Source organism: Epinephelus moara, chromosome 6 (assembly GCF_006386435.1).
Source record: "Epinephelus moara isolate mb chromosome 6, YSFRI_EMoa_1.0, whole genome shotgun sequence".
NCBI lineage: Eukaryota > Metazoa > Chordata > Actinopteri > Perciformes > Serranidae > Epinephelus > Epinephelus moara.
In genome coordinates this window covers 21739623-21754489 of record NC_065511.1, presented here as the reverse complement: position 1 = coordinate 21754489, position 14867 = coordinate 21739623, and the positions used below count along the sequence as shown (strand labels likewise).

General features: G+C 40.4%; 1 protein-coding gene across 1 annotated transcript; it reads right to left on the bottom strand.

Annotated features, from left to right (window-relative positions):
* Positions 1-5612: 5612 nt before the first annotated feature.
* On the bottom strand, positions 5613-11595 carry LOC126391734 (G protein-activated inward rectifier potassium channel 3-like; the record flags this gene model as incomplete). The annotated part of the gene is made up of 2 exons (XM_050046652.1): positions 5613-5956; positions 10725-11595. Coding segments are annotated over 2 exons (1215 nt in total), but the record flags the coding sequence as incomplete, so codon positions are not given.
* Positions 11596-14867: the final 3272 nt, after the last annotated feature.

Sequence of the window (14867 nt, the reverse complement as noted above, 5' to 3'; positions counted from 1 at the left end):
CACATTAACACAAACATGAACAAAAACTGGGCCCTTTGAACCAACTGAAACTTTCGTCACAGTTTCAAGTAACATCCAAGTCAGTGTCTGAACATTGCTGCAAACCATGGACACATTACATCTGTACATTTCATACGTATCATATCAACATTTTTAAAGTGACGTAGTAGGCTATATGAGCTGACTTTGTCATCAGGAGAGGGAGGGAATGGTGGATGGCATGACACCTGAGAGAGACCAACAAAAACACAGTTGTTTTAGCGAGTCATCACTGTGTTTTCATGGGTGATAGACCCACAAAATGTGGCTGCATAAGCAGAGACATTGCTGTGTTTTGGTCCAGGATTGTGCCATCAAATCCAGGTATTTTAAGCCTAAACATGATCTTTTGCAAACCATAACCACGTGGATTGTTTGTGCCCAAACCAACCCACACAATAACCACAGGACTGTTCAAACGTAAAGTTTTAATGCATCTGCTACATAACATACAAGTGTAATGTATCTTTGGTTTGCAGAAACGTACAATGCCAACATTTATTTTGGCGTTGGAAAAAATTAGTAAGAGTCAACAGTTCAGATCGGATGGAGGTCTGTGAGAGTCTGATGAGTCAGAGTGCACTCTTTAAGTAAAATGTGTGCTCCAGGTGACTGGTGCGATCCTACCAAAACGCAGTGGCAATGTAGATCCAACTTCCTGGAAATCAAGCTGGAAGCTCGCCATCCACTGGAATCATTGGATCTTCTTCACTGGATCTTCTCACTCCATAAAGAAGACCTGACATGCATTTACAAACACACTTATAGTCTTTGTTCTTCTTTCCTTTATATTTCATCTCTTGTATCACATGTTGTACATCAGACCAGATCACAACCACATCAAAGTTAACACTGACTGAATGCCAGCACTCATCATATTGAAATTATTTGTTGGTATCTATTTCATCATCTGAATTCTTATTTGATATCAGAATTATTTTTGTCTCAACACAAAATGCTTCTTGACACAATATGAATATCAGACATGATAACAATTAAACTCCTAACTCCTAATTTGAGAAAGACATTGTATCTAAAAATGAAATTTACAAACCCCTCTCTCAGTAAAAGCAGAAACACAGTGGGTCTAACATGACTTGTTTTACCAACTGAGTAAACACAATCATTTTGCCAAATCATTTTGTTCTTGAACAGAAAAACTAAATTTAAATTAAGTGACCAAAAACCAGGCTACTGCTCGATAAGTAGCAACATGAGGAGTAAGTGATTCAGAATTCGACATACGGTTACATGGTTAATATTAGGGGAGAACAGGGTTGGTTGTCACATTCATTAGATCTTGTTTCTTGAAAGGTGCTGTTTCAAAGTGTTGGGACTGAAATTTCCAGAATTGGGGTCAGAGGTCACCTACAGGATCATTTCAGGAGTAAGAAACTTGACATTGAGGTGAAAGGACTTTTAGGGTTTTTCCATGTCAAAATGTAAATATTTAGATCTTCTGTGTTTCTATTCTAGGCTTTTACACAGTGGGTTTGTATTTAAAAAGAAATAATTACCATTAAAAAGTATGAAAGGAGAGTGATAGTTAAGTTTTTTTGTTTTTTTTCTAGCTAGGCTGCAACATGTGGTTGTTAGCTAGGTCGCTAGCAAAAAAAATCACAAGTGTAAATTGTATATGCGCATATATGTGTGTGTGTGTGTGTGTGTGTGTGTGTGTGTGTGTGTGTATATGCATCTATGAGCAAAAGTTAGTAGATCTTTGGAGGAAAACAGCCCCCTCTAGTGAATACATTAGATAACTACAGATGAACCTTGGCCCTATGTTCTGACTGTAGATGGAATGGCACCTTTCTTGCTTATTGTATGGTCATACAAGTGGATTTATTTTCTAAATCTAAGAACACAAATCAGCCCCACAGGGAAACACATTAAAGATACAGAACTAACTAACTAACTAAGACAACGTCTGCTCAGCACTGTTTGATTTTAATGTGCGTAACGTGGATTTTCTACCTGGAAGTTATGGTAAATAAACATTGTGATAAGGTCCCTAGAGGCGTTGAGTTTTGTTGTTTGAAAAAATAAAAATTACCATTCTGTTGCAGACTGAGAAGAACGAGGTTAATATTCAGGCACGTCAGTGTCCTCTGGCTGCCAATTTGATTCTGTGTCAGGTGGCTCAAACATGTATGGCTGTACAAGTCCAATAAAGCTGCTAGATGGAACATCCACCGTTATCGTGCTACAATTAAAAGAGGCTGCAGCTTTTCCTGAGTTGGCGTGGCTTCAGCACATGCAGCAGACAGCTGCTCCCAGTGTCTCAGAGCAGAGAATACTGCCTATTCTATATTTTCATGATTTTATATACTTGCTGACTTTTTTAATCACTTACATTTTGCTGGGTGCTTAATAACCCATGTTTCTTTAGTGTGACAAACTCATTACCCATTCATTTTTGCTTTACCCGGACTTTAAGGAGAGTAAGGTCACTCCATTCCTCCTGACATTTTAGACCTCCATTTCACACTGAAAGGGAATTGAGGGAGTGCGGTCAATCCTTTTGTGTTTCTGGCCATTTGTGCACAATACTGCCAGACAGTGACCCAAAAAATTCCACAGAGAGGTATTTTTTATTTGTCAGGTATCTTATTGACACACAATTTCAAAGTCAGTCATACATTGAATACTCATATTTTGACAGGTGGATCGAGGTTATCCAATCTTTGTACAGACCGTTTCAAACTGGACAACATAAACATTCTAAATGGGTCCCTTTGTATTTCCTGTTTGAATGTATGTTAATGCAGAAGCTGACAGGAAGTAAACAGGGACCAAAGTTGTTGCCCTAGCAACAGAATAGCAATGAAACAGCCCATATCTATCGATATATTCAACTATATTCTATTATCAATATTCAACCACTGAACATCGATAATAGACTAACGGATGTATAACTATGTGGATACCTGTCCTTCACCTGATGTAGATGGAGAGATAGGTATCTACACATCTATCCATCAATCTATCACAGATGAAAAGAGAAAAATATGTGATATCCACACATACTATGAATCCATTTATGTACCAATCTTTCCATCCATGAAGCATTAGTGGTTCGATGAGGGATGTACAGATGTCTGAATATCTATCATAAATAGATCCATAAACAGTATCACCCTATAGCAGTGGTTCCCGACTGGTCCAGTCATTGGATTCCAGATTTCTGCTTAGTCATTAGATAAGGTCCACACACTTTAATACAGTCAGCATCATACTTGTGTTTGGCCTTAACGTCAAGCTTGGCTGCTGTCTCTGCTGTCAAGTAGCTGTCTGTTAGTCACTCACTCTACAACAGGAAACGGCACTTCAAAATTAAAGTGCTCTGGCGGAAATTCGCTGTACTTGGCAATATAGTGTCTTTTTTGACAAACTTGACACATTTGTGAGTCACTTGCAGTTCATTCAGAATGAGCCCAGGACCCACTTTTGGACCACGACCCACCAGTTGGGAACCACTGCCCTATAGTATATAGATACAATTGAATTAATTGTGTTAAACAGACATTTCCAGCAAGTGTTAAAACTAACCCTCTGCCTGTTAAAATTAACCTCACCCATGGGATATGTTGTAACATTTCACTTCAGTTCTAGTTTCAGAAAAAAAAACAAAAAAAAAACAGATGTTCATCTGTAGCAGAGATGTGCATGTGGGACAATCTTCCATCTGAGATGAGAAACTGTAACACCTATCACACCTTCAAACAAAGGCTCAAGACGATCTGGTTTTTGGACGATCAGACGTGAACATTTCTAATCAATACAGTACATTGCTCATAGAAACATTGTTATTTCTGGCTGACCTGCTGCTAACTTGCTTTATGTCCTTGCCCGGTGCCAGACAGCCAACTCTGCATGGGTATGTATGCAAAATCTATTTTATCAACAGCATAACAAACTATCTGTCGCATGGCTTGTGTGTTAGTGCATTTGATCATACATAATGACTTTTGTATCTTATCTGTTTTTACTTTATATTGCTGCTCTGCATGTCTGAATGTAATGCTAATCTGTATGTTGATGCTCTGTATTGCTTGCGTGTCTGTTTGTGCTAACATGCTCTTTGTTGTTGTTGTTGTTGTTGTTGTTGTTGTATTATTGTATTATTGTATTATACTGATGCTTTGCTGTTGCTTGTTGCTTTGCATGGCGACTGTTCTAGCTTGAAAATCTGTAATTGCTGTGGTTAATGCTGTCTTTAAACCGATCAGCTAAAATATTAAAACCACTGGCTGGTGAAGTGAATAACATTGATTGTTTTGTAATGTTCTTTTGGAAAACCTTGGGTCCTCGAATTCATGTTGATACCACTTGACGCGCTGCACCCACCCAAACACCATTACAGACCAATACACCTCTTCATGGGAACTGCACTCCCTGATGGCAGTGCACCCCCTCAGGTAGGACAATGCACCATGCCACACCACAAAAACTGCTCAGGAATGGCACAGGGGATGTGACAAACAGCTCAAGGCATCAACCTGGCCTTCAGATTTCCCAGATACCAATCTGATTGAGTATTCGTGAAACGTGCCAGTACCTTACCTCACACCCCACAGGTCTCAAAGGATCTGTCGACAATGCCTTGGTGCCAGACAACACAGGACACCCCCAGAGATCCTGTGTCCATGCCTCGACAGGTCAGAGGCTCCGCCGTAGATCAGACTTGGCTCTGACCTGTAGAGGCTCTGACCTGTCCAGGCCCGGACAAATGACCTCTGGAGTACCGGTTTGTCCCACAGTTAATTGATCAGATCGGGATCTTGGGAATTTGCAAGTTAGGTCGATGTCTTGAACTCTTTGTCACATTTCTTGGACCATTCCTGAGCAGTTTTTGTGGTGTGGCAGGGTGCACTGCCTTGCTGGGGGGCTACTGTCATCGGGGTTACTGCTGCAATAAGTGTGGGTACTTGGTCTATAACAATGTTTAGGTGGGTAAAGTGCATACACATGAACGCCAGGACCCAAGATCTCCCAGCAGAACACTGCATTGTAATGAGATTATCAATGTTATCAATGTCAGTGGATTTAATGATTTGGCTGATAGGTGTATGTCTTTATGTTGTCTTTTGTCCTGTGAATTGTCCTGTGATTTTTTTTATCCTTTTATTGGTTTCAAAACATCTTGCCAAAGGACTGCAGTTGAAAATTAGCCAACTGGCTAACACTGGCACATTTACAGAAAGTAAAAGTTGATTAATGTGTGTTGTCCTTATAAATAAATAAATAATTCTAAATGTTGTTAGAATAAAACCAAAAATAATTAATCTCAAATTTAGCCCAACTAAAATGGGTTAGGTTGTGCCCCACTCTCCCCTAGTTTTTGAGGGCTTCAAATACAAGTAAAAAGTGGGACGACCAACCTCTGTAGCCTCCATTTTAAGTTAAACGTGTCCCTTTAGACACAATATTCTCAAACAACAGGAGGCTAAACTGCTTGAATGGGCTTTACATGGAAATAACTTAGTTGCTAACAGATGACAAAACTAGTAAAGCAGAACTGAGAGGCTAGCTTACCGAGTCATGTGAGGTCAAACGTTTTAAGAAACCGGTGTTTAGCTTTTTCCTGCACTCCCCTCACTTTCATTGTCCTCAGACGCCCTCTCCTCAAGTATGTTATCAAAACTGAATCCTCCATGAGACGGCTGCTTGTCTTTGTCTTCCTCTGCCGTCCCCTCTGCCCAGGTCCCCCAATTGCTGGCTTTGGAGTCCTCTGCCAGAAGCATTAACTGGTGGACCTGGCTGGCGCTGCAGTCCGGCAGCGGGACCTTGTAGGTGCTGTGGAACCGCCGCAGGTCGACTCTGAACGAGCCCTTCTCCAGAGTCATGCAGGGCTCAAAGCGAGCGCCCCACTCTATCTCCGTCTCTATGTAGGATGTTTTGGCTTGGCACATCATGCCTGTGTGTAAAACGAGGAGATGGAAGTGGCTGTGAGTGCTCTTTCAAACATGTAAAATGCATCGGTGATTTAAAACTGAAGTACACATCATTAGCCACAAGATGTCACTGTTTCATTGAATATAAACTGACAACCCCTGAGTAAAGGTCATATTCTATGGATATTTCATACTATATTCAATGAATAACAATAACAGTATAGAACAACTGATAAACAGTTAATGTAACCTAAAGAATCACCACAAAACTGCAGGACGTTTGTCTAAAACAAGCCATTTGGATGAATGTTGAGAAGATTATTTACACATATTGCATCAAAGATTAGTTTTCCTGATTATTTTTGAAACTTTTAATGCAGTTCTCAGTATTTTGTTTTTTTTAAACAATCATACAAACTGTTTTTTTTTTGTTGTTGACAAATTCAATGTTTTCTTTTCCCTTACACTCTGTTCTGAGATATTTGGTTGTTTTAATGGCGTAGCCTACTTATCTAATGCAGAGTGAAGGCTCTGAATATAGCTTGTGTTTAGACCTTCATCGTACCCTTATCCTGTGAGATTTTTTTTAAGTTTATATCTTGAAAAAAAAAAAATCTCAGCTCTAAAATTAACAAGTTCACTTAGTTGAATGAATGAAATCTGATCAGGTTTTGGACCTTGTCCACTTTTGTGTCAGGATCGGCTGCAGACTGACTTGGCAGAGTGGGCTGTCATCTTGTTTTACATGGATAAGTGTATTGTGCTCTTACTACCACTAGATTGCACAAAAAAGTAGAATAAAGTATAAGGTCAAGTAAACCCAACATGTGATGTCCTCTTATGAGGTCCCAGGGTCCCAGGAGGATATATTAAGAAATAAAATAAAATTCATACACCCCTTTTTCTTAAAGCCCAACCACCACTCCCCCTAGTGGGTACCTTTTCTCTCTTTTTTATTTATTTATTTTTCTTCTCTTTTTTCTCTTTTTCATCATTTTCTTGTAATTTCTTGTCACTTTTGCCATTTAGAAGTGGAGTTCAGTATAAGCAGGTGGTGACTACATACAACACAACCAATACACAAACAAACAGCATCACTCCATCATCACATAAACAGAAACAAACTAACAAAAAAACAGAAGACAAAAACTAAATAATGTGCCTCACACAACACATGGACAAACAGTCGTACAGTAGAAATTTCATATTGGCATAACAATATTCCAAAACTAGCTCAACTGCAACAAATACAAATTGACAAAAAGGCATTCTTGAAGAACGAAGAGTAGAGACCATACACAGTTTTAAGTTCGGCCACATATCTTTTATCACCCCCAGACTGGAAACCAGTGTGCACAAATACATCCTTTCCGGGTAGATAGAACAAAGGAAGTGGGCTGAAGTAAGTGGGAATGACTTATTCAGGAGTGAAAACAGATGCTGACTGCGGGGCTAATGGGGGACAGGTGAAACCAATTAAGGTGGGGCAGACAATCAAAACACACGTGGGCAATTAACGATATAAAATAGCAAACATTAAGCTTGAATGAATAATGAATAAAACAAAGTAAAAGCATGACGTCAGGGGCAGAAGCACGGCAGATTATAACCCAGTCATAAAGTAAAACGCCAATCTGTTTTTGGCTTTCATGTACACTTTTTGGCAGTACAATTTACAAACAGTTACCCACAAATCCTGCGTAGTATACCTTTAAAACAATGTAATTTTAAGTTTCCTCTTATGTTACTGTCATCTGCATGGCTGTTGCATTGGATCACATTTTTTCCAGCTCTTAGGGTTTTTGTGTCATGTGTAGTCTGATGAGCAAAGCATTACAATACTGGGCAACAAATCAAAAAGTAAAAGGAAACACAAAAGCATTTCAAGAAAAAAATAAACATAAACAAGACAGGAAACAAAATAACAGTTCAGGAAAAACATCAGCATTTTAAATAACGTCATTTACAGAAACGCAGACATTTGAAAAACCAAAAGTACCATCATTGTGAGAAAATTACTGGGCTGCAGTTCAGCTGCAGTTTAACAGGGATGTGGCTGCTGGCATTTCTGATGTTTGTACTTTTCAGCTTATCAGCAGGAGAGGCCACATATCCTCTCATTGTTCCCTCCTGTAGACTGTGTAGAAATTATATTGCGTCTGTTCTGTGGGAGGACATAGGTCACTTCCAGTTTTGCTGTATTTTCTTGTTTTTTGACTTGTGTAAGAAACCAAAGAATGTGTCAATTCTCAGTGCATTCTGACTTACAAAGCAGGATTTCTAAAGTTCCAACTTTCCAGACACCTTTATCATCTGGTTTCCTGAAATTTGCTCAATGACTTGAATTTGTACAGCTGTGTGCAGCTTGAGTTGAAACTGAGGGCATTTTTTTTCTACTGTCATCTATGCGTGCAGACACCTTGTTTTCCTTCACAGTAAGCCATGTCCATTGCACAAAAATCTACACCCCTAATGGTATCATTACAGTAAATGCTCCTACCAAAGACTCAGACACAATCAAAGATGAATATTACTCTGATCTTACTCACACTTAACAACCAAACACTCACTTCCCATAATGTTCAACTCAGAGCAAGATATACCGATCCATACCTCAATACTGCTATGAATCTGCCTCATACAAACAGCTATTAGTGTGTGTATAAGGGAAGTTTTGGGTGGATAAAACATTCATTCATAGTATACTCATGATTAGGCATAGGGTACATTTATATTGTAAGAAATGCTCTGAATTCTCTCTATAATTTGCACTTGACTATTCAACTTTGTGTCACAGCATCATAGTCAGCACTGAAAACAATTCCAGCAATATTAAGTAAATTCTTGTCTCCATGTCAGTGCTTAAATGTCATTAGGAAGCACCCGCATTGTTGCTCCTACTGCTTCAGAGACAGAGGCCCTTTTGTTCACACATCTGTTTCCAATTTGAGACCAAACAGTCTTGTACTTTTTGCAGCGTTTCATTGACAGCTTACAGTTTACAGATATGTTTCGATGAAAACAGCGTTACTGTCAGAAAGATGACGCACATGTATTTTCCAGAAGTTTGAGAAAATTGTTTAAGCAATGCACGTTTCCTGGCTATGTGTTCATTAGGGTAATCACCGGAAAATAATAATTGTTGTATTCTTGTTACATTAGAGTGAGCTGTTTAGCCTTTATCTACATACGGAGCAAGTTATCTTTCACAAAGTCAGCCATGTCGTTCGACAGTTGCCCAGCACGGACAAACTAAACACTGGCTCTAAGTTGTCGCATCCTACACCTTGGCACATGAGAAAAGTTTCAGTTGGTTGCAATTCACAAGCTCATCACTAGATGTCACTAGATCTCACACACTAGACGTTTATAAAGCGTCAATGGAAGCAGAGTGCAGAGCATTGTACTTTGAAAACCACGCTGACTGGAGGGTAAGACAAATGGCACAACAATATGCAGCCAAGCTTGTAACTAGCTAAATACAACAGATTTCAGCATGTTGTTAGAGGACTAATTTATCAGAGAGCTCCTCATCAGAGAGGAAAAGGTAGACCTGTATTGAGGAACTCAGTCTATCCTTACTTTGCTCAACTTTAAGAAAAAATCCCACTGAATGGCTATAATTTGATATTTACAACTTTTTGATTAAATCAGATGATCACCATTTTAACCTAACAAAGATTAAAAAACACTAACAAAAACACAGGCCTTGCATTGCTTAGCTCCTCAGGGTCACTCTGACCCACTGTTCAGAACAGTCAGCAAGAAAACAGGATAAAGGGATTCCTTCCAACTGGCTCAGACATTTCATTTCCTGCTTTTTTCCCCCTTTATTTTTATTAAAGCTTTTTTGTGGGATTTCTACCCTCAGCCTTTGAACATTTAGATTATAATCTGCCATGCTATGAATTAATCACTTTCCCAAGAAATGCAGATTATCTTGACTGTACAAAATGTGATGTATAAATGTATCCCCATATATGTAAATAGGCAGTAAATGAGCAACATTGTTAGCAAACGATTGGATATGAAACATTGTCCTGTCAGTTTTTGCACAATACTGAAAGTAAACATGAACACTTTAGAAGAGTATTTTCACTGTAACTTACACAATAACATCTTGTGGTTTTCAGCCACAGACTGTTTCAGAATCCTGCCTCCTGCCAAACCAGTCAAAGTGATTTGGAAATGTCCCTTGTGGTGCTCACAGCACAAAAAATTATATTTAGCAATCGCTCTCTGTCATCTGGATCCCTCAAACCAACCACAAAAGAAAAGTCCCAATGACAACGGCTGACACACTTTTCAATGCTGTTAACAGAGCAGTAAACAAATACAATTGCTGGGAGGTGAAGCAGACCTCTAGGCAGGAGTGAAATCAAGACTAAAGGTGTTTTTGGACCCAAGGAACTTCTTCATAGTTTTAAGAACCCCACTTTTTGGATGGGCTGCACCGCAGGAACTAGGAATGATCAAAGTTCTCAGAGTGCCGTTTGAATGGATTTTTTTTAGCTCCTTTGGAACCAGAAGTAACCCCTCAGGCACGATACCTAGACCCTCGCTATCCACTGCAAACAGTACTCTTTAAAATGTGGGCGGGGTTGTTGTCATTCACTGATCCGTCCAGCAGTGACTCTGCAGTGAGTCTCTTTTGATGAGACACTTAAAGGGACTACATCTTGCATTTCTTGTGCAACCCTGCTTTGTATAATGACAATAAATGAACCCTCTTGGATCTTGTGCGATATCTGCTATATCTCTCTTTGACTACTACTATTACTAATTACTCACCTGTGGCCTCGACAATGCCCTCCAAGATAACGATTATCTCAAACTGTTGTCGTCTAAGCTGCTGAGGGCCCAGCTCCCAAAAGGGGCTGTTAGAGTCAATATTGTGCTGAATAACTTGAGGCTCCACCAGGAAGAGTCGGTCTGACCCAGTTTCGTAGCCGAGGTCAATCTCCGTCTGCTCCAGTGGCAAGAACTCGCCCTCGGCTGTTTGGCGCGACTTGATTAACTTTGCACGGATCTTGGCATCCACCATGTGGCTTTCTCTCAGGTCCCCCAAGCGGAACATCAAACATAGCTGGTCATCACGGTTGGCAATAACGCAGGTGTGACTGAAAAGTAGTGTCTCAGCCCGCTTCTTAGGTCTGGATATTTTAACAAACATGCAACCCACCATGAGTGCATCTATCATGGACCCAACAATGCACTGTATCATAACTAGCAGAACGCCTTCATGGCAGGAGGGAGAAACAGTGCGTGACCCATAACCAATGGTGCGCTGCGTTTCCACGGAGAAGAGTAGAGCTGAGATGAAGCCATTTACACCTAAATAGCAGGGCCTTTGGTCTACAAGGTGTTCTACATGGGTGCTCAGGGGTCGCTCTTGCCCTAGGTCACCTCGGAAGAAAGCATTCAAGAAGTAGAGCCCAGCAAACAAGAACCAGGTGGTGATGTAGCACATCATGAATACAAATAGAAACCAGCGGTACTGAAGGTCCACAAAAGAGGTAAAGATGTCAGACAGAAAGCGACCCCTCTCAGATATGTAGCCCAGGTTGACACGACACTTTCCATCCTTGGAGACATAGCGAATTTGCTCTCTGGTTTCTGGAGGAAGGGTGGGGGTTTGGTTACACTCACTCTCCAGGAGTTTACTCCGGGCTTTAGCCAGCCTCTCCACCTCTCTAGGGCTGGATATGTTGCTGTGTACAGGTGAGAGCTGGGTGCTGCGGAGGGGACTGTTAGTGACACGAAGGGGAGTTGTGCTGCCCATGTTAGGCACGCTGAGAGCATGGCGAGGGTAGCGCGACACAGTGTTGGTCTCTCTCAGTGACGAGCGACGCAAGAGGGCTTGCTCTGTTTCTGTGAGACCAAGGGTGGGTGGTGGAAGCAAGCAAATGTTACCACGAAAAGGGATATCTGTGGTGCTTTTATGCCTACGTATGGCTGTTGAAAGCTCTGGAAAATTCCCTGGCATGATGTCCGCAAGAGGAAGTGGTGAGTCTGCATCTCTCTGGAAAAAGCAAAAAAAGGTAATGAATGTTATTCTCCTCTCTCACAGGTTTGAATCTGAGTGCATGAAGTTCACTAGAACCAGAATGAACTTTCAATCTCAATTTTCAAGCCAACAAGACGCCCTCAAATCAAAGTTGTACAGTGTTTTCTTGGAAAATCCAAATCACTGCTTGCTGTGGAAAAGATATCAAATATCGAAGTATGTGAATATAATCATGAATAATAATAACAGTTTGAAAGTGTATGACAATGCTTAAGATATTTTCCAAGTCCTCATAGTCTGTCTGCATGCTGAGGTGTTAAACAGTTCTGTCTGACGTGTGAAATAAACAATATAAGACTGAAAAGACTCTGCTAAGCTTTTGGCATATCTCTGTCCATGTTGGTGCTTTACCAAGAGCTTCTCTGATCCAATTATTGTTATAATTAAACTTGTATATTCAAGTAAGACCAGCTGAGGCTTATCAAATTTACTTTATTATTAAAAATAGACAAGAGTACAAATTTTTCACTGCCTTACATTTATTACGTAGCTCTCACACTGATTTCCCTCTCCCGAAGGTGTCGAATGGACAATCATGATAGATTTTGGTTGGCAGGGCATGGACGTCCGCCGCCCCCTTGTCCCATCTTGGGTGGTCCCTGGAGGCCCCATGGTCCCTGTGCTTCCAAGGGATCAAGGAGACCCAGACTGGTCTCAAAGTTATATTTTCTTCATGCACCAGGACACATTAGAGAAATTCAAAGGCAAGAAACACCAGCAGCAGAGCATGGGTATGATCATTTAGACTCCATTGATTTAGGACCTGAGGACATAGAAGAAGACTATCACACAGGAGGTGTAACATATGGCAAGGGGAGTGCTCAGCTCCTAAGAATAAACTCAAACACTCTTAACACTTAGCTACAAATAACAAGAAAGAGCACAGAATGGTGACAGACAAGACAGCTCTGAGGGCTTTTTTTTCAGTAGTGTCACCCAATAAAAAAATATTTAGTTTGAGTCGCTTTTGTCAAAGTAAAGCTGTTTTCAGAAGGAAAAAAATACAATTTCCAGATTAAATCTGAGATGAACTAACCTGAGGGCACCTGAAGGCATCCCATCAATCCATACCACACACAACACACGAAAAACTTCCTAGTTCCAAGTAATGTTTTTACCCTGCATACTTCAACGTTGGAGCAGCCCACACAAAGGGAGGAAGCTTAAGGAGATCCCCTACTGGAGCTAAGCTTTCGCATCCTGCTGTCTCAGCATCCTCCACAGTTGAGTGTACTCAGCTGCTCCTCTCATCTACACAGTAAAGGTTGCAAAGGTTCTCTCACTTACATAGACAATATATACTACAATTAACCCTGATTTAACGCTTAACAAAAACAAAGCATCTTAACAAGGCTATGATTTTCATTACAACTTAAAAAAGGAAAATACTTAAAGCATGCAGAAGTACATTTATACATAATCAAAAGGAATGTTTTAAGATGCTCCCCTGAGTAAGTGAGCGGACTACTGATCTGTCTGAGAATAAACAGATGTTAAAAGGTCAGTTTACTCATCACGGGGAGTACTGGTCAGCCTGTAACAACAGTTGCTCTCTGTAGGTCTTGAAGGACCTTTGCAAAGGTTAAACTAGACTAAGCCATGTGGCAGCCCTGTGAGGCTGTTCTATGAGCTAAATACTGATGTCAGCATGCCAGCATGCCAGCATGACCACAATGACAACGCTAACATGCCGAAAGTAAGCTGGTATGATGTTATGCCATGTATTGCTTTAACATATTAACATGCTAACATTTGCTAATTAGCAATAAAGACGAAGCAGAGCAGAGGCTGTTGGGAATGTCTTTATTGGACAAATTTGAATTTTGACCTGATGATGACACTAGAAGAAAAGTGAAGGGAGTGTGAATGTTGGTACAGAATTCCTTGGCACAGAAAGTCTGAGTGAGGCCTATAAATTGAATGTGCAGAGTACAGAGTGGCTCAGGAATGAGTTGTAAATCCTGGAAATGAGTTAGCATTTTCTTTGTTCCCTTGTCTTGAAGTCAATGGGTTTTTTGAATGGGGTTTTGGTTAGATGCCTGAAATAAGGTCTGTCATAATACAGGCATAAAAGACTTTTGCGTTTTGTTCTACAACATAAAATACATCAGTAAATACCCCAGTCGGGTTAAGCTTTTACATGTTGCTTACAAGTGGCTAAATGACACGACAAAATGTCATCACACTTAATCCAGCTTTACAGCCTCGTTGTGATGGCGACGTCATGCAACCATAGTGTAATTTGTTCTAAGACTAATGTTAGATTCTTACTCCTGGCAATCTCATTTACGACTTAAAAGATGTGTTAATTTGTGGACATTTTCAAGTATCATACATTTTTGCTTGCTACAGAGATTTTTTTCTGCAATATTCCGAAATCCAATGGAAAAATCCCATTGGCTATTTGACAGGGGAACCACGCACAACCATCTCTAGGGTTTACAGAGGATAGTCTGAAAAAAAAGAAAAAAAAGGTGTAACTCCTGTCAGCTAAGAACAGGAAACAGAGGCAACAATTTGCACGGGCTCACCAAAATTGAACATTAGAAGATTGGAAAAACATTGCCTGGTCTGATGAGTCTGGATTTCTGCTGCCACATTCAGATGGTAGGGTCAGACTTTGGTGTAAACAACATGAAAGCATGGATCCATCCTACCTTGTATCAACGGTTCAGGCTGGTGGTGGTGGTGTAATGGTGTGGGGGATATTTTCTTGGCACACTTTGGGCCCCTTAGTATCAACTGAGCATGGTTTAAACACCACAGCCTACCTGAGTATTGTTGCTGACCGTGTCCATCCCTTTATGACCACAGTGTACCCATCTTCTGATGGCTACTTCCAGCAGGATAACACACCATGTCACAAA